The 27,582-nt window shown below is 42.6% G+C and overlaps 1 protein-coding gene across 11 annotated transcripts in view; it reads left to right on the forward strand.

The window, feature by feature from the left end:
- Nucleotides 1-27,582, forward strand: part of SLC26A7 (solute carrier family 26 member 7) — a 132,451-nt gene that overhangs the window by 96,500 nt on the left and 8,369 nt on the right. For all 11 annotated transcript variants that reach the window (XM_039526128.1, XM_039526131.1, XM_039526132.1 and 8 more), the window contains 6 exons: nucleotides 3,139-3,205; nucleotides 16,871-17,008; nucleotides 18,499-18,547; nucleotides 23,741-23,844; nucleotides 24,896-24,950; nucleotides 25,038-25,141. In XM_039526128.1, coding sequence (XP_039382062.1) covers nucleotides 3,139-3,205; nucleotides 16,871-17,008; nucleotides 18,499-18,547; nucleotides 23,741-23,844; nucleotides 24,896-24,950; nucleotides 25,038-25,141 — 517 coding nt within the window. The remainder of the gene's footprint in view (nucleotides 1-3,138; nucleotides 3,206-16,870; nucleotides 17,009-18,498; nucleotides 18,548-23,740; nucleotides 23,845-24,895; nucleotides 24,951-25,037; nucleotides 25,142-27,582) is intronic.

Raw genomic sequence — 27,582 nt, forward strand, 5'->3', positions numbered from 1 at the left:
TCTGTGTACAAGTTCCAAAAAACAAACAATGAAAAAAACCTACAAATAGCATATATTAATATGCATTATTTACACAGTACAACTAAATAACTATGCTTAGGTTTTGAATAAAGGAAAATATTCTTTGATGTCAGTGATCCTCCCGGTGCTGGTAAATCAATGATCTTGTAAGTTACCTACCCCATGTGACTGGTTTCCTGCATGCATGCAGAACTTCATTGAAGTTAAGTACAGTATAGAGGGCCTGATTCAATGCATGTTGAAACTAATGGGGCTCCTGCTGAGTATAGGGTCTGTCCTTCCAGAGTGATTTGCATGATGCAGGATCAGGGTGAAAATAGGTTAAAAATGCTCAGTGATTATAATTACAGTAGATGACTTCTGATTGAATTTATCAGTATAGTGTTGGCAGCCCCCTGTTTGAGATTCACTGATGACCAGCATTGTATAAGAGCTAGAAATTACTTATTAATGAACAAAGTGTACATGTTTGGAAAGTACTGCTATAAGGAAAAGGCCAAATTCGGATTTCAGTTACACCTCTGTGACTGGGTGTTTGGGTTTCCACAGCGGCGAATGGGTGAGTGATTTGGCCCAAAGTTTGGCCATGAGTCTGAACCAACACCAACTGAAGTCAATGGGAGTCTTTTCATTGACTTCAGTTGGCTTTGAATCAGGTCCCAGGTGATCATCATTGTAATAAGGATGATGAAAGGCATAAGATCCTTAAAATGTTACTACAAAACTGAGCAGCATAAGATAATGTGTGGCATACCATCCACTTGTGGGGGGAAAAAGGTGTGTAGTGACTGCTGGTAGGGAGGCTAGAAACACCTACCAAAGTGATGAAAATACTGTAGATACTACACTGAGGAAGATGCACTGCTGTTCGGATGGATGCCTCCAGAGCATTGGAGGGAGCCTGGTTTTATAAATCAAAATAAATTAAATACAGTAGAATCTGTAGAAAGGGGTCATGCCATTCAGAAGAGCGCAATCAGCTGTTCCAAGTCTTGTCCAATCTCCCCTCTGGTTGCTCATGGTTTCCATATGTTGAGACAGCTATTGAAATATTTGTATTTTGTCACATAAAGATGTATCAGTTTTGCAGATAGCAAGTGATTGCCATTTATAACCCACCTCTCTGTAGTAACTTTAATTTTCCAGGCCAATATTTTTTTCTCTCTCCCATGTTCATATTGTGCAGGTAAACGTAGGCTAACTAAATCCAGTGATGAGTAGTAAGCCATCACTTTTTCTTTTCAAGAATGTGGACATACATTACACACCCCGTCGAGGGCTATGCCTACAATGTGAGTTAGGGATGTGACTCCTCTCTATGTGTACACATCCTTGCGCCAGCTCTTAGTGAGCTAGCATCAGTTAGGGATGTAAACAGTTAACCAGTGAACATTAGTCTTACTGGTTAACCCAGTCTAACTGTTAACCCCCAGTTCAGCCCCGGGCTGGCCAGAGCAGCCCCAGCCACGCCAGCCGGCCAGCTGGAGCAGCAGCCCTGAGCTGCACCAGCTGACCCCAGGAGCATCCCCGTGCCGTCCCAGCTGGCACCCCAGCAGCAGCTCTAGCCCCGCGGCCGCTGGCCGGAGCAGCCCCAGCCCCTGTCCCTTTAATCGGTTAATCGGTTAAACGATATAATTTTAATTGTTTTAACGGTTTACTTTTAAAATGCTATTTACATCCCTAGCATGACTATAAATAGCAGTATACCTATAGTTGCGTGGGGAGCAGCAAAGCTGAGCCGTACTGAGTACAAATTTGTCTGTAACTCGATGAGAACTAGTGTGAGAATGTGTACAGGAGCCTGGGAAGCAAGCTCTTAGCTCACAGTGTAGGCATAGCTTACATGTTTAGGCAGGGGGTGTCTCTTACTGTGTGTTTGTATAGCACCTAGCACAACAAAGCTCAAGTTCTGATTGAGATCTTTGGGTGGAACAATGATACAAATAATAAATACAGTCACGGGCACCAACTTTGTGATTTGGCAGGGTATGCTCCACCCTCGCTCCGTCCCAGGCCCTGCCCCCACTCCATCCCTTCCATCAAAGCCACACTTCCAGCCTGCCTCTTCCCCGTGCCCTGAGGGATGACTGGTGCCTCCCATACTGGTGGGGGCACAATCTAAAGGGGAGGTCAGGTCATGGGTCCCCCCACCCAGCAACCCTGCCCTGGGGCCACTACGCTCTCCCACCCCACATTACTTGCAGGGGGAACGCTCTGTCCTCCCACTGCACCTGGCTGTCCAGGCAGGGAGCAGGAGGGAGCCGTTTCTAATGCTGGCCCCTCCCGGTCACTGCTCTGCAGCCCGGCAGCTGCCTGAGAGAGTCTGGTTGGGGAGACAGCTGCCCCCTGCCCGGCCTCAGCTGCTGGGGACCACGGCTGAGCGAGCCAGAAACGTGCTGCGGGGAGGGAGTCTGTGGCTCGCTCACCCGCAGGAACTTGAAGCTGGGCTGAGTGGCTGAAGCCATCTCCCAAGCCAGGCCCTCTCAGGCAGCCGCCAGCCCGCCACGCTGCACAGCGGTGTCTGAACAGCTGAGCTGCAACAGGCGGGAGGCACTGTGAGGGAGGGGACGTGCTGATTGGCAGTGCCTGCTGGTGGCAGGAGGTGCTGGGGTGGGAGGGCCCCACCAGTGGGTGCTAAGCACCCACAATGTTTTTCTGTGGTTGCGCCAGCCCTAAAGCACCCATGGAGTCAGTGCCTATTAATATAGTTTCAGAGGCATAACAGGAGTAACATTACATAAGTGAAGAGTAATATTACTTTACAAAAAAGTCCCATTTTTCATACTTTAAATTGAAAAATAAAGCTACAGAAATTTTGAAGTAATATACTATAACAACTTTTCAGAATTTAAAGAGGCTACAGAACCAACCTAAACCTACCTAGCTATTTAGCATTTGTACACTTAAAGGATATTTTCTCCAGTAACTGTCTGTCCTGATTTTTATAGAATGATTACAATATGAAATGTACTTTAAACATGCAAAAATATATATAGCAATTCTATTGTTAGAACGCAGCCTTCTGTTATATTTTAGACCTGTATCTCTACCTATCCATATTCAAGATTACTGTACTGATGATCTGCTTCACAACTTTTCTCCATGTGTTGATTACAGAGCAAAGACACTGAGTTTGAAAAATATGAAAGAAGTGGAATGTAAATTCAAAACAGAAGCAGATTGTGTAAGTGTACTCTTCCTCTATTCTTCTATCCTTTATTAATCTATAGCTTTTTATCTCCCGTAGTTTGTTACAAAGGTTATAAGAGTAAGTGCACTCAAAAAATTACAATTACATGGCCATTTCTAGAACCAGTGGAAATATATGCCATGGAAATCTTGTGCTTTGGGTCTCTTTATGGGTTTCAATTATGTATGCAGAATGTGAAGTTTCTGTAAAAAATTAAGGGTTATAGTCAATGGTTATCTTTGGTTCCATAGATATGAAATTCTGTGAATTTCAATTTATGGAAGTTCATTTTCTGTTGGAGTTTGCCTCTCATGGGAAAAGCTGTCTGAGTCCCACAGGTTTTGGGGGATCTACTAGTGACCAGTGGTTTCCAAACAGTTACTACTTGTCTCTTTCCTTCTGTCTGATTTCCTTATTCCTCTGCAACCCTTTGACACTCTGGATGTGCATGAGCCCCTTCCCAACCATGATTCAGTCCCATCCACTCATCCAGAACCTGATTTTTCACAGTGCACCCACATTTGGTAGGGAAAGGGAGGCGGGTTGCATGGAGCTGGCACAGACCCCTTTAAACACCTCTCAGCCAAGATCACCTTGAGAAGTAGATGGAATGATCCTACCTCAAGAGACTGTTTTCTGAACTTGCATTCTCACCTGTCTTTTATCCTCCCAATCACAGATTACAATTTTTTTGCTTATTTTCCATTATACTTATGATTACTTTGTATTACAATAGTGCCTGTGGGCTCCAGGTGAGATCAGGGCTCCACTGTGCCAGGCACTCTACACATACATAATCAAAAACACTCTGCTCAAATAGACAGACCAAAAATTAGAGGGGAAACAGAGGTGCAGTCAGAGGTGCTGTAACAATTTTTATAGTGTCAGTGCTTACAGCCATTTAACCAAACTGTAAACCCTGTATGTAATGGAAACCACTTCAAGCCAGAGGATGCGGCAGCACACACACCCGCTTCTCCAGTTTGAGCACCTACGGGTGCAGTGACTTGCCCAAAATCAAACAGCATGTCAGTGGCTGTGCTAGAAACACATCTAGTAAACCATTCTGCCTCTCAGTGTGGCATTTTCTGCTGTGTCCACATGACTTTTCAAATATCCATCCATCCAGTCTTCTTAATAGTTCAGTTAGCAACATGCCTGCCAGTTATTACCTCATTAGTGAAACTCTCCAATCCAAATTATTCATTTTTTAATATCTGAATTATGTCTTGAATCTGGGTTATCTTGGACTCAAAAGTTGAGAATTTGCCCAAGAGGATTTACTGTTTGGCACGCTGAAACATTTTGAGTGACAAGGCTGAAAACAGTGGTAAGCAAGAGAGGGGAGGATTCTAAAATGCTAATTAAAAACAATGTTTTGACGCCTGTCCCAGTTGTTGATTATTAGATCAAATTTCAGTATTAAGAAAAAAAAGTTAAAGGAACTTTGTTAGAGTTACATGACCTCAAATTTGATCTATATTTCTTTCTCTTAAAAGGAATTTTTAAAAATATTTTTCATCTCTTTTCTCTAAGTTTCTGCTTTAGCTCTTTTTTCCCTAAATCACCAAGAAAGATCAATGCCTGAGAACATACAGTAACAAACTAGCCTACGCACTGTGGAGGGAATAAAGTTTTAGTAAGGAAGCAGGTTTCTCAAGAGTTTATTAGAGAAAACAAAGAGGAAAAACATTTTCAGGATTAAGAAAACTGCCTTGGCACATGCCTTTTAACTTAATTTAGAACTGCTGGGTTGCAGTTGTTTACAGTGAGTTTTTAAATGTGTGAATGCTCGAATTGTTGAGGCTCCCCTTGAAAATGACAACTTAGAGATAAACAGGATACCTACACATGAAAATATGCAAATTTCATCATCTGTCATACTGTCACGGTGCTGTGGATTTATAGAGGTTATTCCATCAATAAGTGAACAGAAACGTCAATATGGAAAATATTGAGAGAATGCTTCCTAAAAAACATATGTGAAACATGTCACATCACAGATACTATTAGATCAAACTCTTGCCAAAATGTATGTGGTGCTGAGTAATGCCCGCAGCCGCTGTGGATGTCCTTAGGAAGCTAGTGAATAGGCTGCTTCAAACAGTTTTCTTTCCTCCTTGGGAAGGATACATTGTAAAGGAACTCAGTTTTTCTCAGAATGATAGAGATCAGATTTTGAAATGCATCCAGAATGCAACTAGAACTAAACCAGATCTGAATTTGTCACAGTTCCCCTCAACCATATCCTGAGGAAAAGTTTGATTTTGACAGGGTCTCCTGGTTGGTATTCTTGGACTGGGAGGGTTTGGGGCTGTAATGAAACGCTCAAATGTATTATTCTGTTCAGCCACTGGGTGGTACTGTGTGTAACATACCTTATTTAAGCTAAACTCAGCCATTCTTCATCATCTTCCTATTATGCTTCTGGCGTTTAGCACAAGCACCAACTTTCCTTGGCACTGGTGGGTGCTCGCCCCCGACTCCGCCCCCTCCCTGCCCCTATTGAACCCCTCCCCAAATCACCGCCCTGGCCCCGCCTCTTCCATGTCCTCATCACATTCCTCCTCTCCCCATCCCTCCCACCGCTTGCTGCGCGAAACAGCTGTTTTGTGGTGCAAGCGCTGGAAGGGAGAGGGGAGAAGCAGGACTCGGTGGTGCGCTCAGGGTAGGAGGCGGCGTGGAGGTGAGCAGGAGCGGGGGGACAGGGAACTACCAGTGGGTGCAGAGCACCCACCAATTTTTCCCCGTGGGTGTTCCAGCCCCGGAACACCCACGGAGTCGGCACCTATGGCGTTTAGGGCAGTGACGAAACTCCTCCCCTCCTGTTTGTTACTGACAAGTCTTGCAATAGTTTACCAGCTGTGCCCCAGGTTTTTCAGCTCGGCTTCCACATCTCTTTGCCATGTTGTTTTCGGGCAGACTTGTTTTCGCTTGCCTTTGGGTGTCCATCTTATTGCTACTCTGGTGATAGAATCAGTTTTCATCTGCAGCACATGACCGATCCATCTCCAGTGCCTCGTGGAAATATCTCTAGTGTATCTCTCTGAGAAGGAAGTTATGTAGTCAGTCCTTATCTGATACAGAAACCTGATGTGCTAGTAGCAGCCTAGCCACCTACTGTGTACAAGAAATACATGACATGGTGTCAGGAGTAAACTAGTGCCAGAAGAGAACAGAAACAGAAGGAAAGCAGCAACAAAGGTTGCAACAGAAGGAACAAAGCTTGCAGGATCAATCTCATCAACATGCCATTCTTCAGTGTCTTAGAAAACTTCAGTTTTGCTAAATCTACAGAATCAACAAGTTGGAAGCAACATTTTGCAAGATTTTGCATTGCAAACAAACTCCACAAGAAAACTGGAGACATTCAGATATGCTTTTTAATTTAAACTATGGAGAAGCAGGCAGACCATGTCTTTAAATCCTTTACCTTTATTGAAGACTGTCACAAAGATTACTGTGAAAGAGTTCTAATTATGTTTGATGCATACTTTATATCTCAAAGAAGTGTGGCTTATGAAAGAGCATATTTTCACCAGGTAATTCAAAGACCATGGGAAATGTCGAATGCTTTATAAGAGCTCCGCATATATTGGCTAAAAACTTTGATTTGGGGACTGCAAACATGAAAATAGAAGACAGGCTGGTTATTGTGTTCACAGACAAGAATCTTTCACAGCCACTAAAGTTGAAGACAGACTTAGCCCTTAGACACAGCTATACAGATAGCAAAGCAGTCGGAACTAGTCAAACAGCAGAACAAAAGTCAGGAGCAACTTGAAAAAACTGAAAAAAAAATTACCTTAGAAGCTGTAAACAGCATGAGTGCTAAATGTCATCATAAAGCCCCTGAGGCAAGGAGAGAGAACTCCCAGGCTGAGGGACAAATTCCAGTTGAACACTAAAGGTTTTCATGGTAAATTAACAAAATGTGAAAAAATGTGTAGCCCAGAAGATGACATATGTCCAGCCAAAGGCACAAGTTGTAGTAAATGCACAAAATGTGGACATTTTGCTGCTGTTTGCCATACCAAGGCAGTCAGGAAGTTGACTCATATTACAGACAATCAAGAGCTGTTGTTTCTGGGATCTATCACGTGTTGACGCAGAGCCTGCCTGGAGAGTGAAACTGAATATTTTCCCAAAGACTGTTGACTTTAAAATTCACTCAGGAGCAGATGTAACAGGCATATCAAAAGAGACTTACAATCACCTACAACCCCACTGAGAGCTGAAGTCTCCTGGCACAGTTTTGACTAGCCTAGAAGGTACTCTGGCATGGGCCATCTCACCACAGAAAAAAAAACCTTACAAAGACAAAAGCTTTATCTTTGAGTGTATGTGATCAAATGCTGACTGGCCAACTGTCTAATCAGCCGCAGTATGGCAGTCATGATGGGTCTAGTGAGAAAGATGGAAGAACTCAATGGAATACTTGGTGATATTGGACTTTTGAAAAGAGATCCAGTACCAATCGCTTTAAGAGACAATACTGGACCATATAGCATACATACACCTACCAGGACTCCTATCCCATTACTTCATAAAGTAGAAACTGAGAAAGAGAATGGAATGGATTGGCATAATCAAGAAAATCTCTGAGCCAACAGCATGGAGTTCCCTAGTGGTATCCGTTAGAAAGAAAAATGGAAACATATAAAACTGTCTTGATCTTAAAAGATGTAATGAAGCAGTTACAAGAGAAAAAAATATCTTCCCAACACTGGATGACTTCCTCCCCAAAGTGAAAGGAGCTACAGTTCTTCAAACTGGATATCTCAAGTGGATACTGGCAAATTCCTTTAGCAAAAGAAAGTGCTAAACTTACTACAGTTATCACATCTTTGGGAGATTTTGCTTTCAAAGATTACTTTTTGGGATTATCACTTCATCTGATATTTTCCAAGGAAAGGTGGCAGAACTGTTAATGAGCACAAATGGAGTTGTAGTTTTCATGGACAATATTTTGATAAATGGGTCTTCAATGGAAGAAGACACCAAAATCCTCAACAAAATTCTAAGCCCAATCAGTCAATCCAGACTGAAGATAAATAAGAAAAAATGATTTTTTTTGCCTACCCAGTTTTTGGGACAGACAATAAACAAAGATAGAATCAGTCCTAGCTCTGAGAATTTGACAGTTGAGTGTACCAACGAATGTACCAGAACTGAGGTGCATATTGGGGATGGTAAATTACATTGGTCAGTACCTACAAGACCTTTCTACAGTGACAAAACTGCTGAATGAACTATTAAGTCCAACACATAGTGGCTATGGAGGCCAAATCAAGCAATTGCCTTCAAAAAGGTAAAGGAAATGATCTCAACAGCTCCAATTCTCAAGTACTATGATGTGAACAAACCCAAAGTGGTCAATGTGGATGCAAGCAGCTATGGCGTAGGTGGTGTATTGTTGCAGTAACATGGATCTGGGTAGAAGTCAGTTGAAAAGCTGCTCTCACACACTAACAGAAGCAGAAAAACTATGTGCACAGATTGAAAAGGAGTGCCTGGCTGGCAACCGTGTGGGCATATGAGAACTTTTACAGATATCTGTGCAGATTGGATTGATTTACACTGATAACAGACCATAAACCACTGATCAGCAGAAAAGAACTGGATTAGGTACTGTTGAGATACCACCATATATTGATAAGGTCAATTAGGTTTAACACAACAACTAAATATGTTTCTGGGAGAAATCTGGTAGTAACAGACCCTCTGTCATGCAGCCCAGTATTGTACTCAATTACTCATGAGCTTGAAAATGATGTAAAGAATGTGGATGCTGTGGACTCATACAGACCAGTATCAGAAAAGTACACCTGCTACAATAAGTGACCTTGACTGACACACAACTTCAAGAAGTTCTAAGTTACATCAGAGGTGGCTGGTCCAAGTGTTTAAGGGACACTAAGGAGATGAAGTGGGTGAGATAATATCTTTTCATTGGACCAATTTCTGTTGGTGTGAGAGACAAGCTTTTGAGCTTACACAGAGCTCTTCTTCAGGTCAGGTCAGGGAAGTGTCAAGAGACTACTTTGTAGTAGGTGGACAATTAAATGGTATCGTGATTAAAAGTGACTGAATTGTAATTCCAAATGAAATCAGAAGAGAAATCCTAACCCTCATCCATGAAGGACATCAAGGATTAACTAAATTCCATGCTGGACCAACCAGTTAGTGTGATGGCTGGGCATCAGAAAGGACATAAAGAATAAGGTATTTGCATGTGAACATTGCAGAACTAACAGACCAACACAACACAAAAAACCTTTAAATACAATATCTCTACCAGACAGACCTTGGGAGAGATTAGCTGCAGATTTATGTGAATTCAGAAGACATCCTTACTTGGTCAAAGCGGATTATCTTTCCAGATATATTGAAGTAATGTACTTGAAAGACATGGCATGTTGAAATATTATCGAAAAACTGAAGTGCACTTTTGCTCATTTTGGTATTACTGAACAGCTAGTGATGGAAAACAGTCCACAATTCACTGCAGCAGGATTTAAGTCGTTCCAAATGAAATATGATTTTGATTATATTACTAGCAACCCACATTACCCAAAAGTGAATGGAGAGGCTTAGAGAGTGTACAGACATCCAAGAAAATCCTATGGCAGGAAGATCCATTCCTTGCTCTTTTGAGCTACAGATCAACACCAGTAGCAGCTACTGGATATGGTCCAGCACAACTCCTGATAGGAAGATAACTCAGAACTACTGTTCTGATTTTGCAAAAGAGCCTGTCTCCAGAGTGGCCAGACATGAAGAGTAGCCAGATAGGATAAAAAGGTCAAAGAACTTACGGATACTTTTACAACAGGCCTCACTCAGTTTGAGAACTGCTGGGTCCAGAATCTGGTGACTGTGTTTGTGTCAAATTGGATGGAGAAAAAGGATAGACAATTCCAACTGTAGTAAAGAGAGAGAATTCATCACCAATATCATATGCTATTGAGACCAACAGACTTGGAGAGTTCAGTAGAAACCTTCTGCATCTATGTGTGCTCCTCAAAAAGAACTATCAACAGAGTAAACTCTATAGATGGTGGATGTGGAACAAGAAGAAGACCAACAGCAGCCAGTCCATGCAACTAATGGACAGCCGGATGATCAAGCTGTGATGCGTTTGGGTCGTGTAACTAGATAACCAGTATGATTTAGAGACTAGCAGACTGATCCATACTGAACTTCGAAGACAGCATGCTAGTGTAAATTTTATAAATGGTAGGAATGTAGAACTTAAAGGGACAGATGTAGTGGAATACTAAAATGTACCATACTGTTCAGCCTCTAGGTGGAGCTGTGTATAACATACCGTACCTTCTTCTTCAAGTATAGGACCCTATGGGTGCCCCCAACATATGATATCTGTACACTCATGTGCTCTCAAACAGAGACTGCAAAGTAGTATTAGCTGGCCTGCTCCTGCACAAAGCCGTGCCTTGTGCTCTGAACAAGGGAATATAGGAAGGCACGAGCCCACTACCACTCTATTTTCAACTGCCTATAGCGTGAGATGGAGAGTTCTACTGTCTGCTGTATTCAGCTTGTCACCTTAACTTGTGAATTTTTTTTACTTATTTGTTTTAGTAGTTTCATTCTTTTAATTAATTTCATTATACCTTTATTTCACTTTATTTTGTGTTGGTCAAGGGGGGGGGGAGCTCCTTCCTCTCCTCCTCTTCTCCGATTTTTTGTGTTGGAGCATAATTGTTGTGCCGAAGACCTCAGGGTCTAAGACCCATAAGATTTGCCACAGGTCCTTTCCCTGTAAGTGTTTGGGGGGCTCCCACAACCCCTGCCAAATGCAAGGTCATTCTGGGTTTGAAGGACAGGAAGGATACACTAAGCTTATACTAATGGAGCGTGCCTTATCTCCTGTAGGCCCTCTTCCCCCCGTACATTGACATCTATGTCAAAGACAGCTCAAGTCACTGTAGCTGCTTCATCTTCAGCTCTGGACAATAAAACTTCAGAAAAAAGGAAATGTACCTCTCCCAACTGGGAAATAAAGAACAGGGGAAGATCATCGCAAACGACCCACTCTTGGGAGACCTCTTGTTCCTCTAAGGGTACAGTAGAGCAGTGGTTCCCAAACTTTAACAACCTGTGAACCCCTTTCACCATAATGTCAAGTCTCGCGAACCCCATCCTAAAAATGAATATTTCCAGGGATTTTCTCTTTTACCTGAGTATAAATTATAAAAGCAGTGATCTTGGAAATATAAAATTTGTTTTTATGACATGCTTATTACACACTATTATTAATTATTATTTATCATTTCATTATTTTTATTACATTATGAAAACGGCAACACTCTTCCAAGATCTCACTTTCGTAGCTTGTATCACTTTGAATAAGCCTGTTATAAGACAAGCCTCCTATGTTTCATCAAGAAGTATCAGATGTGAAACAGCATGACAGTATCTAAGGCCTGGTCTACACTACGAGTTTATATCGAATTTAGCAGCGTTAAATAGCATTAACCCTGCACCTGTCCGCACAACGAAGCCCTTTATATCGATATAAAGGGCTCTTAATACCAATATCTGTAATCCTCCCCGATGAGGGGAATAGCGCTGAAATCGGTATTGCCATTTTGGATTAGGGTTAGTGTGACTGCAATTTGACGGTATTGGCCTCCGGGCGCTATTCCACAGTGCACCATTGTGACTGCTCTGGACAGCAATCTGAACTCGGATGCACTGGCCAGGTGGACAGAAAAAGTCCTGCGAACTTTTGAATTTCATTTCCTGTTTGTCCCGCGTGGAGCACCGATCAGCACAGGTGACCATGCAGTCCCAGAATCAAAAAAGAGCTCCAGCATGGACCGTACGGGAGATACTGAATCTGATTTCTGTATGGGGAGATGAATCTGTTCTATCAGAACTCCATTCCAAAAGACGAAATGCCAAAGCATTTGAAAAATCTCCAGGGCTATGATAGACAGAGGCCACAGCAGGGACTCAACAGAGTACTGCGTGAAACTTATGGAACTGAGACAAGCGTAACGGAAAGCCAAAGAATCAAATGGATGCTCACGGAGGGAGGGAGGGGGGACTGAGGACTCTAGCTATCCCACAGTGCCCACTCTCCGAAAACCATTTGCATTCTTGGCTGAGCTCCCAATGCCTGAAGGGTCAAAAACATTGTCGCGGGTGGTTCAGGGTATATGTCGTCAGCCCCCTCCTCCCCCCCGTGAAAGAAAAGGGAAAACAATTGTTTCTCGCCTTTTTTCAATGTCACCGTATGTCTACTGGATGCTGCTGGCAGACGCGGTGCTGCAGCACTACACAGCAGCATCCCCTTGCCTTCCCTTCCTGATGGCAGACGGTACAATATGACTGGTATCCGTCATCATCATCCCATGAGTGCTCCTGGCTGGCCTCAGTGAGGTCGGCCGGGGGCGCCTGGGCAAAAATGGGAATGACTCCCAGTCATTCCCTTCTTTAAGCTTTGTCTCCTGGAGATTCAGTCCTGCCTGGAATATCATAGCAGATGGAGGCTGCGCTACCCCCTCTTTTATCCCCACCCCTTTAATGTCTAATGGAGATTCAGTCCTGCATGGAATATCATAGCAGCTGGAGGCTGCCTCCCCCCTCTTTTATCTCTGATGGCAGATGCAATAAAGTCAGTTTCTTATTCATGCATTCTTTATTACTTCATCACACAAATGAGGGGATAACTGCCATGGTAGCCGAGGAGGGGTGTGGGAGGAGGGAAGCAACAGGTGGGGTTGTTGCAGGGTCACCCCCTAGAATGGCATGCAGCTCATCATTTCTGCGGGATATCTGGGGCTCTGACCCGGAGCAGCTGTTTGCCTCTCTGGTTCTTTAGTAGACTTGCCTGATATTCTAGGCAGGACTGACTCTTCCTTTAGACAAAACTTAAAGAAAGGAATGACCTAGGGAGTCATTCCCATTTTTGTCCATGCGCCCCCGGCTGACCTCACCGAGGCCAGCCAGGAGCACACATGACAGCAGCAGATGGTACAATATGACTGGTAACCATCTCTGCTAACTTGCAAAGGCAAGGAAATGCTGCTGTGTAGCGCTGCAGTACCGCGTCTGTCAGCAGCATCCAGTAGACATACGGTGACGGTGCAAAAAGGCTGAAAGGGCTCCATGGTTGCCGTGCTATGACGTCTGCCAGGGCAATCCAGGGAAAAGGGCGCGGAATGATTGTCTGCCATTGCTTTCATGGAGGGAGGATTGACTGACGACATTTACCCAGAATCACCCGCGACCCTGTTTTTGCCCCATCATGCATTGTGATCTCAACCCAGAATTCCAATGGGCGGAGGTACATGGACGCACACCGCCGAATTAATGTGCTTAGTGTAGCCATGTGCACTCGACTTTATACAATCTGTTTCCAAATACCAGTTTCTGTAAAATCGGAATAATCCCGTAGTGTAGACATACCCTTAGAAACCAGCTCAAAAAGTTCCTTTTACACAAGCATTCAGGTCTTAAGCAGTTCAGGTAAACAACACACATTACAACAAAGCTTAAACTTGTTCTTCATAATAATTTTAAAAACAGCAAAAAATATCCACCTCCCTTTCCATTTCTTATAAGGAGTCTTGAAGTTTAAATCTCCTCAGTGTGATAAGGTTCTTGCTTTGATCTGCTTAATTCTTGGAAGTCCATGGGCTCCGAGTTGCTGGTCCTGTGCGCCTGGGGTCCCTAGGGATAGCTCTGTCCGCCATTAGGGAATTTTTTCCTGAGAACCCCCTGTAACGAACCCCAGTTTGGGAACCACTGCAGTAGAGGCTATGACTTAGTTTGGTACTGACGTGTTGGTACTGAGGAAGACACTCCACTTGGATGTGCCTCCCACAAGAGCAACTAGTGCAGCGGCACCATCTGCTCCCTTGCAGCATAGTGAGACATGCAGGGCTACCATTCATGCCAGTGTTGGTATTTTACAGTACCTCTGAAAGGGACAGGACATTATAATAATCTTGTACTGCAGCAGCCTCTGTCTCACCACCTGATACTGATTCTAACTTTGTGTGAAGACATCAGAACCCTTAACATCTTTCCAGGTTTCTTTCTTCAGAGGATCTCATTGCTGATGAACCTGAATCACCAATTATGGGGGGATCTGCCAGCACCATCTCCATGCTACCGCTACAAAAGCAGCATGTTGGGACTGGTTTAAACTTCCAGCCTTCAGTACCAATAAGAACATTGGAGCTCTCCGCTCCCCTTTCGTTCAGGGAAAGACTGCTCAGACTCAGATTTCTGTACATGGATTCCAGGACCATAGTACCCTACCCCCATGAGCCCTTTGCATGAAGATAAGCCTGGGGAACCTACCAGATATCATAGGCCCAGAGATTATGATTATCATTGGGGTCCTTTCCGTTACCCCCTTCACTTACTGGACCTGTGGTGCCACTATGACAACCAGCTTAATCAGATATCTAAGAGAAAGCACCAGTACCCACGAGTACTGTACCAGCCACTGGCTTCTACAGATCATCCTATAGTACAGCACACGCCAGCACTGTGCAGCTTAGTACCCAACACTTCTCCAGTACCGGAAGATATACAAGAGGAACCAGAGTCTCTGACAGAGGAGATCTCACCTTCTGGAAGGTCCTCTTCATTTCCAGATGAGGTGGTAATACCACCACTGCCCTTCTATGCAAAAGATTTAAAGACCGTCCAAGAGAGCATTCTGGTTCCAATCCTCAGAACTTCCAAGAGAAGGTCATAACATGGTGGAACACCTCCTATTTGAATGACCTAAGGTCTTTAGCAAGCATATAGACTCCTCTGTCCACACGGTCAAGGATTCCATGGCAATGCTGTGATTACTATGAATTTAGGTGCCTGCAATGAGAACACAGTTTAGTAGATCCAAAACCACTCAAATATTGAGACCATTCTGCTACCTCTTTTCCTAAGACTCAGAACCCCTTCAAGAGACGGGCCAGACCTCAGAAATGGAGCCTTCATGCTTTCCCTGTGCTTCTTGGTGAATTATCTTTGTGTTTGCTCCACTTATCCTCTGCAATTTATCAGAAGTTTGTTCTCTAGCTTTGCACACCTGTGGAGTGGGCTCTCTGAGCATTCTCATTCCAGTTCCTGCATCTATTGTCCCAATTACTAACCTAGCACAAATCTGATCTTTCAAGATTTAGTAATTTCATGAGTCAGCCATTTTGTACAGTCTGGCAATATACTGATCTATTGTTTCTCCAAATTCTTGATTACCCTTGTTGAGAAGATTCCTTTCGTATGTGACATTTTTTGTGGGTTGAAAATGTTTTTGACGCACTTCTAGGTTGTTTCCAGGGTCCTCCTGCTGTGCTGTTGACATGTCCAGAGGCTGTTGGAGCACGAGGCAGTCTTTCCTAATTACAGCTAATAGTGTGGTTGCTCTTACTTTGTTTTCCTTTTTATCCAGCTCTATTGACATTTTTTCATAGCTTTCCCCCTGTGATCTAAAAAATATACAGTTGCTAAACATGTTCTATTTCATGTCCATCTGCTCAGGGACAGGAATCTGGTATGTTGCCATGATTACTGTTTTCTCTTGGTTTGTTTTGTAATAGTTTTAGATTCTGATTTCACCTATCTGTAGGAGATGATTCACTTCTGACACAATGTGCTATGTGCAAGCATAAAGAGAGAGAGAGAGAACTGAGACAGTGCAACATGCAGGCTATACTCCTTTCTCCACATCTACAGTGTCCTCTCATCAATCGCTTCCTGAAAAGTAGAATTCTCTCAGGTCCTAGACACAATCATACAATAGCACCCCCAATAGGAAGCTGTTTATCATACCATTAGGGATGTGTCTAGAAGGCACAATTAAGCTCATATTACTTTGGGTCACCTGGAGTTGGCTCTAACTTGTGTTATTCTGGCTAGCTGAGAGTGGTTCTAGCTTTATTCCTGTAGTCGAGGATGATATTGGGAAGATCAGAAATGGCTTCTGTAGTTCATAGATGATTCAGCCTTGCTTCAGAGTAGCTCAGGCTTCTTTATGTGTTAGAGCTTTCGATGCACGAAAAGCTCAGTAATTTTATCTACTGGGTAGAAATTCTTCAAGTGACGCTCAGTGAATACCTTTAAATATCTTTTAATTTTACTTATATTTCCTCCTCAATTTAAGATAGAATCATGTGTGAAGACTGATCAAATTAGTAATCTGTTAAAGCACCATGGTAGCTCAGAATTTTCTCATGGGATTGTTGTTTGGTATTATGTAGGGTTTTTAACAGGGCTGCCCAGAGAATTCAGGGAGCCTGGGGTCTTTGGCGGTGGGGAGCCCCCGCTTTGGCGGTAATTTGGCGTGCTCCAGGACCCGTCACCAAAGTGCCCCGAATACCTGCAGCGGGGGCTCCCCGCCGCCAAATTACCGCCTGGGGCGGAAGGACCCCCCGCCACTGAAGACCCGGAGCGGAAGAAGCTCCGGGGGCCCGGGGCCCGCGAGAGTTTTCCGGGGCCCCCGGAGAGAGTGAAGGACACCGCTCCAGGGGCCCTGAAAAACTGTCATGGGGGCCCCTGCGGGGCCTGGGGCAAATTGCCCCACTTGCCCCCCCCTCTGGGCGGCCCTGGTTTTTAAAGAAATTTCCCTTTTTTAAATCTTAAGGCACTAAGTCTTTTGTTTATTTCATCCCACAGGAATCTTTACAACAGGTAAAGATAGTTTCAGTGAACAACCCACTAGTATTTCTGAATGCCAAGAAGTTCCATCATGACCTAATAAGGATAATCCAGAAGGATAGTGCAAGCACCCAGCCACACGATGATCTAAACAAGGTAGGTTATACTGCATGCATTAGTAATGATGAGACTTACTTGCATTTCTCTTGTGCATTCCATCAGAAGATTTCACAGCATTTAATTAGATAATGCAGTAGAAAAATCAGACTATACTATAAATTAGTTGTTTACCGTGGAATAAAGTTCATGTCTAAACTTCAGGAGATTAAATATATTTAGTTTTTCCTATTATTTTGAAAGAATATCTCCAATATATTTGTTTATGTGATTCAGTGAAAGATGCTAATGCGCCAATCCAAAGTCCACGGGATGCCGTCCATTAATTTTAGTGAACTTTGGATCAGGATTTAAAAGCCTGATTTTCAAAAGAAATCTTCAGCTGTAGTCAATGGCTGCTCCAGGTACTCCACATCTCTGGAAATTGAACTCTCAGTTTCCAATTCTCCTCCTGTGCTACTATAAAGCAGGAGCAACTCATTTGGAATCAATAGGGAGTTAGGTTGGTAAAACTGTTGAGAATCAGGCCCTAAAGTAATAACTGTTTAATTTTCTGCACTGCTAATATTTTTGGGAAAAATAAAAAGAGTATTAAAAAAAATAAATGCATATAACTATGGTTCTAGGGAGTGTCACCAAAGGCATCCTGCTATTCCAATTTACTCACTCATACCTATTCCAGTTTTAGGGGAGCGAGAGAGTTTTACTGTTGCTGATGTTTTTTCTTTCATTACTGGGAAGGTACTACAAAACTATAGTGAGAGGAGCCATATAAGTACCTAGATAGAAAGAAATGCATTTGATTTGTGTCTGAAATTAGTTTAGAGGTTCCGTGGTGCAGGGATTTAGTCTTTTCTCTGTACTAGAAAGAGCTTAACACTGGAACTAGCTGAAATATTTTGCAGTTTTTTTGTAGAAAATTGGCCTTTTTTTCAAAAGATAGAAGTTTTTGCAAAAAATTATTAAGATTGATTTTTTTCCATGTTTGTGAAAGTTTCTGATATTTTTGCTGAAATATTTATCATAAATGTTATATATAATCTTTTTTACTAAATAAATCGTGTTTTTGGTAAATGAAGAATTTAGAAAATGGTTTCAGTAAGAATTGAATTGAAAATATTGCAGATAATTTTACAGAAAATAGTCCATTTTGAACCCTGTGAAATGGAAACAACTTTGAAATACTGAAATTTTTCAAAAAATTATTTTCCTGTCTTTTCACCAGCCCTGTTTAGCATCCTTTGAAGAGTCATTAAAAAGTACATTTGCTGAACCCAGATTCAGGTTGGTGGTTGGCTCAGAAGGTGAAAGTCAGCTTCAATAGTAAACAGGTTGAGATAACTGGGAAATGCTTGCTTCCTTTATTCCACAAATACAATGGATCCACAGCATTGAGTCACAGAAAGACAATTTTGATATTTTTTGTGGACTCTTAATTCTGTTTCTCAACAAGGAAATTGACAAAGGAGGCATGAGACCCGATTACCCTTCCCCCCGAGTACTTATATTGTTCATTGCTTTTGTTTCAGTGTGAACAGAACACGTTGCTCAATCCAGTATCCAATGGAAATTGCCATGGTGAGTTTACCATGTAAGATACAAGAGGGGGTTTCAAGTGTGTCAGATGATTCCAAATTTTCCCATTTATTTCTAAATGAATTTTCATGCCATGGACACACACCAAGTAAAGCATAGAATCATGGCTGTAAGGGACCTTAAGAGATCATCAAATCCAGCCCCCTGCACTGTGGCAGGATCAAGTCAATCTAGACAAGCCCTGGCAGGTGTTTCTCCAACTTGTTTTTAAGAGCTTCCGATGATGGGGACTCCACAACCACCCTTGGAAAACTATTTCAGAGCTTAACTACCCTTATAGTTAGAAAGATTTTTCTTAATATCCAACCTAAATCTCCCTGGCTGCAGATTAAGCCCATTGTTTCTTGTCCTCCCTTCAGTGGGTATGGAGAACAATTGATCACCATCCTCTTAATAACAGCCCTTAACATATTGGAAGACTTACCAGGTCCCCCTCAGTCTTCTTTTCTCAAGAATAAACATGATCGGGTTCTTTAACCTTTCCTCATAGGGCAGGTTTTCTAAACCTTTTTTATCATTTTTGTTGCTCTCCTCTGGACTCTTTCCAGTTTGTCCACATCTTGCTTAAATTGTGGTGCTCAGAACTGGACACAGTGCTCAAGCTGGGGCCTCCCCAAAGCCAAGCAGAATGGGACCAATACCTCCTGTGTCTTACATACAACACTCCCGTTAATACACCCCAGAATCGAATTAACCTTTTTTGCAGCTGCACACATTGACTCATATTCCGTTTGTGATCCACTATAACCCCAGATCTTTTTCAGCAGTACTACCACCGAGCCAGTTATTCTTCATTTTGTAGTTGTGCATTTGATTTTTCCTTCATAAGGGAAGTACTTTGTACTTGTCTTTATTATATTTCATCTTGTGAAATTAAGACCAATTCTCCAGTTTGTCAAGCCATTTTGACTTTTAAACCTGTGCTTCAAAGTGCTTCCAACCCCTTCCAGCTTGATGTCACCTGTAGATTTTATAAGCATCCTCTCTACTCCATTATCCAAGTCATTAATGAACTAACATTGCATGAGCACGAACACTTCCATTTCCCCCACAATACCCTGTCAATCTTCCTTAACTTTGATCTGGAGGGCCCCCTTGTAGAGATGAGAACACCCATTTAGTTCTACACCCACTGAGTTCTTGAGCTCCTTTCTGAGATTGCCAGTACGGGATCTAGCAAAGATATCTCTTCTCTAGATAGGACTCTGAGGTGTGACTGCAGCACGTGTAGTCATACCTGAGCTAACTTTTGATCTAGGTAGCTGGAATAACAAGAGCAGTGAGGCTGTGGCAGCATGGCCTGTAAGAGCTGACCTGGAGACCTGACTATGTGCTTGGGAGGCTAGCCTGTGCTGCCGCCTGTACTGCTGCGGGTTCACTACTATTGTGATTCAAGCTGCCTAGATGCAAGCTAGCTGGGGTATGTCTGTGTGCTGCAGTCACACTTCTGATCCAGTGTAGCTATACTCAGCAACTGCCAGCTCATTTCAGAAGAATTACCATGAACCCGTCTCAGGGTTCCATGAAACTAACCACAAGGTGATTTAAATTATTACTGCTCTGGTCCAGATTTGATCTAGAGACCTGAATTACTTCAGCCTCTCAACCATAGGCGCCAAGTCCATGGGTGCTCCTGGGCTGGAGCACCCACGGAAAAAAATGGTAGGTGCTCAGCCCTCATGGGTGGGCCGCTCCTCCCTCTTTCCACCTTTCCGGTGGGGGGTCCCACCAATCAGCTCTTCCCCCTCCCCCAAGAACCTCCCACCCCCTGAGGATCAGCTGTTCAGCGGTGTGCCTGAGGTGCTGGGAGGGAGGGGGAGAAGCCGGGGGGGTGGGCGCTGGAAGTGGTGGGGAGAGGGGGCACTGGGCAACAGCAGGGGGACTTCCCCATATGCCAGGGAATGGAAGGGGCGGGACCAGCCACTTCTGGCTACTGGGACGCTGCTCTGCAGCATGGCAGGCTGATGGCTTCTGAGAGAGCCTGGCTGGGGAAGAGGCAGCTTCCACTCCCTGACCATGCTTGGGGACCGGGGGCGAGCGAGCCAGAGTCCTCCTCCCCCCAGCATGTTTCTTGCTTGCTCAGCCATGGTCCCCAGCAGCCGAGCCCAGGCAGAGTGTGGAAGCCACCTCTTTCCCAACCAGGCTCTCTCAGGCAGCTGCCGGGCTGCAGAACAGCGACTGGGAGGGGCCGACATTAGAAGCAGCTCCCTCCTGCTCCCTGCCTGGGCTCCCTCCTGTCAGGGAGAGTGGCGGAACATGCTGTGGGGGCATGGGGGAGGGAGGTTGGTGGGTAGAGACACATGACCTTCCCTTTAGATCGTGCCACTCCAATATGGGGAGGCACCAGTCCTGGGCATGCTCGGGGGAAGGGGTGGAGTGGGGGCAAGGCATGGGACAGAGGGTAGGAAGCACCCCTCAGGAAATCAGAAAGTTGGCACTTATTCTCTCAACTGAAACACAAAAATCAAATGTACAGCATTTGCTGATAAAATGAGGAAATAACACAGTTGCATACCCTGATCATGCAACAAGATCTACATCGAGTGGGCCCCCTGTGCCTACTCAGAGTTCACTGCAGGATTGGAGCCATAGTTAGTACAAGACTGAAAAGTACAAAAGGATTAAAACCATGTTAAAACTTTATGGCTTTTAAAGCCATTTACAATAAAAGCAAAGAAAATGGAGATTGAAATTAACAGTGGTACCTTACTTCAGCATATGAACAAACTAAAAGTTTGTTTTTATTTAAGACTTAAATACATAAACCCCTCTCATACCACACCTCATAAAATGTCAGAACATAGTGCATACATTCATAGAGGCTAAGAAAAATTGCAGGCTCTTCTTTATATGGGTGACCTCAAGCATGGATGGAGTTCAGCTATTACATCTGTTGTAAAAAGCTTGTTAGCATTCAGGCTATAGAGGAAAACTTGAATTTGGGCTATTATCTGACTGTTATTAACTACTAACCTTTATTAACTATGTTTATGATGTTCATATCGCATTAGATTGTTTTATTTGGGGCAACTGAGTCCATGGCTATAGCTGTAAAGAACAGCAACGTAAGAACTTTTAGTAAAGACTATAAAGTATTGTAGCAGCATTTCCCTAAAAGCTCAGAAACGTCAACCAATGTGAAGTGCAGATTTCATTTGGCTGAACTGATTCTTCACAGTGTGTAAAATTTGTATCCATGCTGACAGCTAGCATAAGACCTATGTACTTCTTAGATCACTCTTAAGCCCTCTTGTGAGGATTTAAGTGGTGCATAGACCTAGTGCTCAATCTCTGCACAGCAGTGAATTTCACTTGGGTTCATTTAAATGAGAAAGAGAAGAAAAGGTGGACTTCCACTTCTAGAAACCAACATAGTAGCAGAGTTTCTAGCAGCATGAGAATAAGCACCAACAAATAGTCCCAAAGTTCTTCAAAACATATATGTCTGGAATATAGTTGTGGATGTTTGTGGTTATGCCACTAACCTATGGACTACATTTTGATTTTAGACTCTGAACATCACTCCAAGAGTAGCACTGGAAGGAAGACACATTATCACTTTCTCAGTTCTTCCCTTTTTGCTCTAGGGGAGTAGTAAATTACCATTGGCCTATACCAGCAGCAAATTGTAACATCACTGTGCCTACTTAGTTGTGCTAGCTAGTGAACAGGGGAAGAAAATTAAACCAAGGATCCAGCCTTGCCCCTTCCCACCCATTGCCTCCCCACTTACTCTGAAAGGGAGTAAGTATGTGCTATATGCCCAGACCCAAAATCTGGGTGGCCCATAAGAGTGGAAGGCTGAGGAATTCTTACTTGTTCTTCCACCTTCACTCCCTTGTGTAGGCATGGAGCCTAAGTCCCAGTCTAGCGCTATATAAACACATGTTTATGATGTCTGGAATGGGATTGGTTTAATAAATAAAAAATAAACCTTGACTTTGTTCCACATCACACACCCTGAGCTAAGTTCAGCTCTGGCGTAAGCAGCTGTAGAGGATGCTGCCATAGCAATGAGGCATTCTTGGCTTTGATTGCCTCTGGGTTTTACACTACTCACAGGATGGAATTAGTGCCAATATAAATCCACACCATGCTGGAACTCTTAAGTCCCCTCAAGAATTTTAAATCTCTTTATCTATTCTGTCACAACTATTTAACTTAACACATCTTTATATTCAAGTTCCCATCTTTTCTCAAGTGTTTTGTATGTTGTGGTAATTAACTTTAAAGTTAACATTTATTCACAATATGGCATCAATAAATGTATTTTGTTTCCTACTTTTCCCCATTACGAAAGCCCTAAAATACTTGGTCTCATCCCCAAATCCAACAAAGCAGTTAAATATGTCCTTAGTTCTACATATGTGTGTCATCCATTTGATTCCAATGGGATCCTAAGGGTATGTCTACACAGGGCTAAAAGCCCTGCAGCAGAGCCATGGCTGGCCCAGGTCAGCTGAGACGGGCTTATGGTGCTCGGGCTCTGAGGCCCTGCAAGGGTGGAAGATCCCAGAGCTCAGGCTCTAGTCCAAGCTCAAATGTCTACACAGCAAATTTTAGCCCTGCAGCCTGAACCCCATGAGCCCAAGTCAGCTGGGCCAACCATGGCTTTTTTTATCCCTGTGTAGCCATACTTAATAGGCTTAAACTCAGGCATTTGCTAAAAGGCTTTGCTGGCCTGGGGCCTTAGTTACAGACTGATTAATGTTTATTTGTTGCTTTTGATATGTACAGTGCTATATAAATGCTAATCATTCTTATTACAGTGGACAAGAACTATTAATAATCCAGTCCATCTCCTTGCCACTATTCCCTACATCTGTTAGAATATTGACCAGGCTAGTTTTGAAATTCATGACCAAAGAGGCTTCCCGCATTTCCCTAGGGAGACTATTCTACTGTCTAATATTTCTCACTGGCAAGACATTCCCTGATATCCAGCCTAATTTCCCCCTTTCTTAATTTCATCCCATTATCCCACTGATACTGCTTCACACCAATTTTTCTACTGTGCACCTGAACTGAGCTATTCCCTTGCTTGATATTTTCTCTCTATACAACAGAAAGTTTTGCAACATGGTATTTTCCATTTATTTTCAGAGAAATGTCAGTATTCCTATGGAGATTCCAATAGGCATTTCACACTTAACAGTATTTCTGTCAAATGTATAGGTGAGCTGTCATTACAGCCATGCCCCAACGAGAGATGTGCTGTAATATTAGACTGCAGTGGACTGACTTTCTTTGACTATACCGGAGTCTCTGTGCTTCTTCAGGTATTTATATACATTTTCTATAAACAAAATTGGAGCCAAAGCCATGTTCTCCTCACTCACGCAAGTAGATCCAATGGGATTCCTTGTGTGAGAAAGGTGATCGTAGATTTGATATTTAAACTGAATTGTGTTTACATCGAAAATTAATGTTTAATGGTTTGGGGCAAGATCTTCTGCAATCGCTCCCCCAACCCCCTGCTTTTTTCATCTAAAGCAGATTTAGGGCCAATATCAGACCTGGTGCAGTTGCATTGACTTCAGTGGAGTGGCATGTACTTCTAAGAAGCCTACTCTTGGCCCTTAGGCTTTTGGCTTTTATTTATGTGAAAATATTGCTTTCTAGCTAATCCATTGGAGTTAGGATTTAGTGATCACCACATTTTGTTCACATCTAATAGCACTTAGAATGGTGGAGTTCTGGCCCAGGAATGGGGCCCCTTTGTGCTACTACAATAAAAATAATAAATCTAATGATAATAGTGATCATTCAGCTATATACAGTAGTTCAGAAATTACTTTCCAAAAGCTAATTCCTGTTGGTGCTGTTGGGATTGAATTTAGCGGAAGATATTTACTGGATAACGACTAAATTAGGATGGCACAAGCTGGCCCTGAATAACTTTTGCTCTTCAGTCTGACCTGCCAATTCTTGATCCATCAAGTTCTGGTTGTAGCTTCCAAGCTGCCCAATTGTAATGTAGAATGGATATGGGTGGCTGTAGAACAGATCCAATTTCATGGAAATTTCCAAATGAGAATAAAGCTGCTGAACATATAAATGAATAGCTGTATTACTCCTAAAAGGGAATGAAGGACTGTTCTTCTGTTGTATTTAACAGTGTCATGCCATACTGGGGAAATTACTGTACCAATAGCTTAGTATTGTTTGTATTATAGAATGGCTCCCTCTGGTGTCAGTTTTTGGTAAAACTTGACTCCATTACTGCATGTTCCTTGTTTTGTTTTGAATATCTAAATTATGTTGAGCATTTTATTCACAGTCGATGCTTCAAACAATTTTGTAAAATCTTTATTGTTGTCATTCCTTTAGATTTACATGGATTTTAAAAACAGAAGTATCGACGTGTTACTAGCACATTGTAAAGGCAAGTATCAGGCCACAGACAAATTTTTAATAGTAATTTAAATGTTCATATTATCTTTTTAATGTTCATGTATATGTGTTATCACAGAGTCCTTGGTAAAAGCAATGCAGTACAATGGAAATCTAGGATCGGAAAATCTTATCTTCTTTGAATCTGTTTCCTCTGCAATTGGTGCCATTCATTTAAACAGGGTGAGTTTTAAAGCAGTGATAGGTGGCATCCAAAAGGTTCAAAGGCTTGATTTGGGTGCTTATAAAAATTTGTCACAGCGTAGAAGTTCCATACATCCAGTGAGTCCTTTGGACACAAACCTACCTTTCTACCAACTCTCCCCCACCTAGGGTGATCAGATGTCCCGATTTTATAGGGACAGTCCTGATTTTTGGGTCTTTTTCTTACATAGGCTCCTATTACCCCCCACCCCCATCCCGATTTTTCACATTTGCTGTCTGGTCACCCTACCCCCACCAAACAACTCACTCCGATTATTAATGTTTCATGTTTACAAATGACCACTGGCTGGTGTTCCAACCTCTGGACTTCAGTTATCTGATTCTCTCTTCACGCCAGTCCCTCTCCTTCCTTTAGTGATGATTTATGGATCTTGGTAGCTTTTTGTGCTAAGTTCTGATGCCTCTATGCTCTGGTGCATAATACAATCTAGGTTACACCAAAACAGAGTTACACAGGTACTACTGAGTTCCTCAGCTTGAATTTAAAAGGGGGGGGGGAAGGGTAAAAGGGGGAACCCTAGGGAAGGAAGGCATTTTGGTGAGAGTCTGCAGATGAGAGAACAGACGATTCTTGAAAGGCAGCAGAGAGAGCTATGTGGGTGTGTGAGGGAGGCTTGGTTCAGGAAACAAGGGTTGAAGCTTGAACCAGTTTTTATTTGCTAAAAAAACAGTTTTTCCATTCCTTGTTAAAAGAAGTATAAAACCTGCTCTTTGCTCATAATGTAAACAGTATAAACCTTTTTTTGTTGTAATGCCTTTTTAACTGCTTGTACACTGTAAACAATGTGTTTTCCCATAGCTTGACTCAGCAATACAGAGATGGTAAGAAGCCTATTTAGAGCTGCCTCCAAGAAAGATTAAACTAGTCATTGGTCTGGGTATTTCTCTGTTGCTATAAACAGGCACATTCTGCTACTTAGGTTATAAATGCCTCCTCTCTCTCCTCCACCAACAAAATCCCTCTTCATTGACCCACCCCATTAAAGTGCATTGGTGATATTAGTGTTGTGGATTACAGAATGAGAGAAATATGCTCAGTTCATTGTTTTCGCACCATTTTACACTTAGGACTACAAGTCTTAGTGAAGTAGGGAACTGGGGGGCAAAAAATGATGAACCTCAATGTTGCTGACTGGGACAATTACTCGTTATTTTGTCTGGTTTTGCATTTAATGAGAGTGTTATGAGAACATAAGAATAGCCATACTGGGTCAGAACAATGGTCCATCTATCTCAGTATCCTGTCTTCTGGCAATGGTCAGTGCCACATGCTTCAGAGGGAATCAGCAGAACAGGGCAGTTATCGAGTGATCCATTCCCTGTTGTCCAGTCCCAGCTTCTGGCAGTCAGAGCCTTTGACAGGGACCCTTAGCAAAGGTTCTTAAGCAGAGTAAGCTGTCATGGAAGAAGAGGGAAGATCCTCTCATGGATCAGGACTGGTTAAAAGATAGGGAAAAAAGGGGTATGAATAAAAGGTCAGTTTTCACATTTGTGTCCACCAAGGGTGTGTACTGGGACCAGTTCTGTTCAACATATTAATAAATGATCTGGAAAAAGGGGTAAACAGTGAGCTGGCAGAGTTTGCAGATGATATAAAATTACTGAAGATGGTTAAGTCCAAAGCTAGCTAAGAAGAGTTACAAAGGGATCTTATAAAACTGCATGATTGGGCAACAAAATGGCAGATGAAATTCACTGTTGAAAAATGCAAAGTGATGTACATTGGAAAACATAATCCCAACAATACATACAAAATGATGGGATCTAAATTAGCTGTTACCACTCAGGAAAGAGACCTTGGGAATCATTGTGGGCAGTTCTCTGAAAACATCTGTTCAGTGAGCAGTGACAGTCAAAAAAGCTAACAGAATATTAGGAACTATTAGGAAATGGATAGATAAAACAGAATATATCATAATGGTACTATATACTCACACACCTTGAAACTGTGTGCAGTTCTGTTTGCCTTATCTAAAATATATATATATATATATATATATTCAATATATATATATTGAATTGGAAAAAGTACAGAGAAGGGGGAAAATGATTAGGGGTAAGGAGCAGAGGAGAGATTAAAAGAGACTCTTCCTCTTAGAAAAGAGATGATTGGGCAGGGGGGATATGATAGAAGTCTATAAAATCATGACTGATATCAGAGAAAGTGAATGTGGGAGTGTTATTTACCTCCTCACATATCACAAGAACCAGGGGTCATCCAATTAAATTAATAGGCATCAAGTGTAAAACAAATATAAGGAAGTACTTCACACAATGCACAGTCAACCGGTAGAACTCATTGCCAGGAGATGTTGTGAAGGCCAAAAGTATAACTGGGTTCAGTAAAGAATTAGAGAATTTCCTGGAGGATAGGTCCATCAATGGCTTTTAGCCAAGAT

Source organism: Mauremys reevesii, linkage group 2, assembly GCF_016161935.1.
Source record: "Mauremys reevesii isolate NIE-2019 linkage group 2, ASM1616193v1, whole genome shotgun sequence".
Lineage (NCBI taxonomy): Eukaryota > Metazoa > Chordata > Testudines > Geoemydidae > Mauremys > Mauremys reevesii.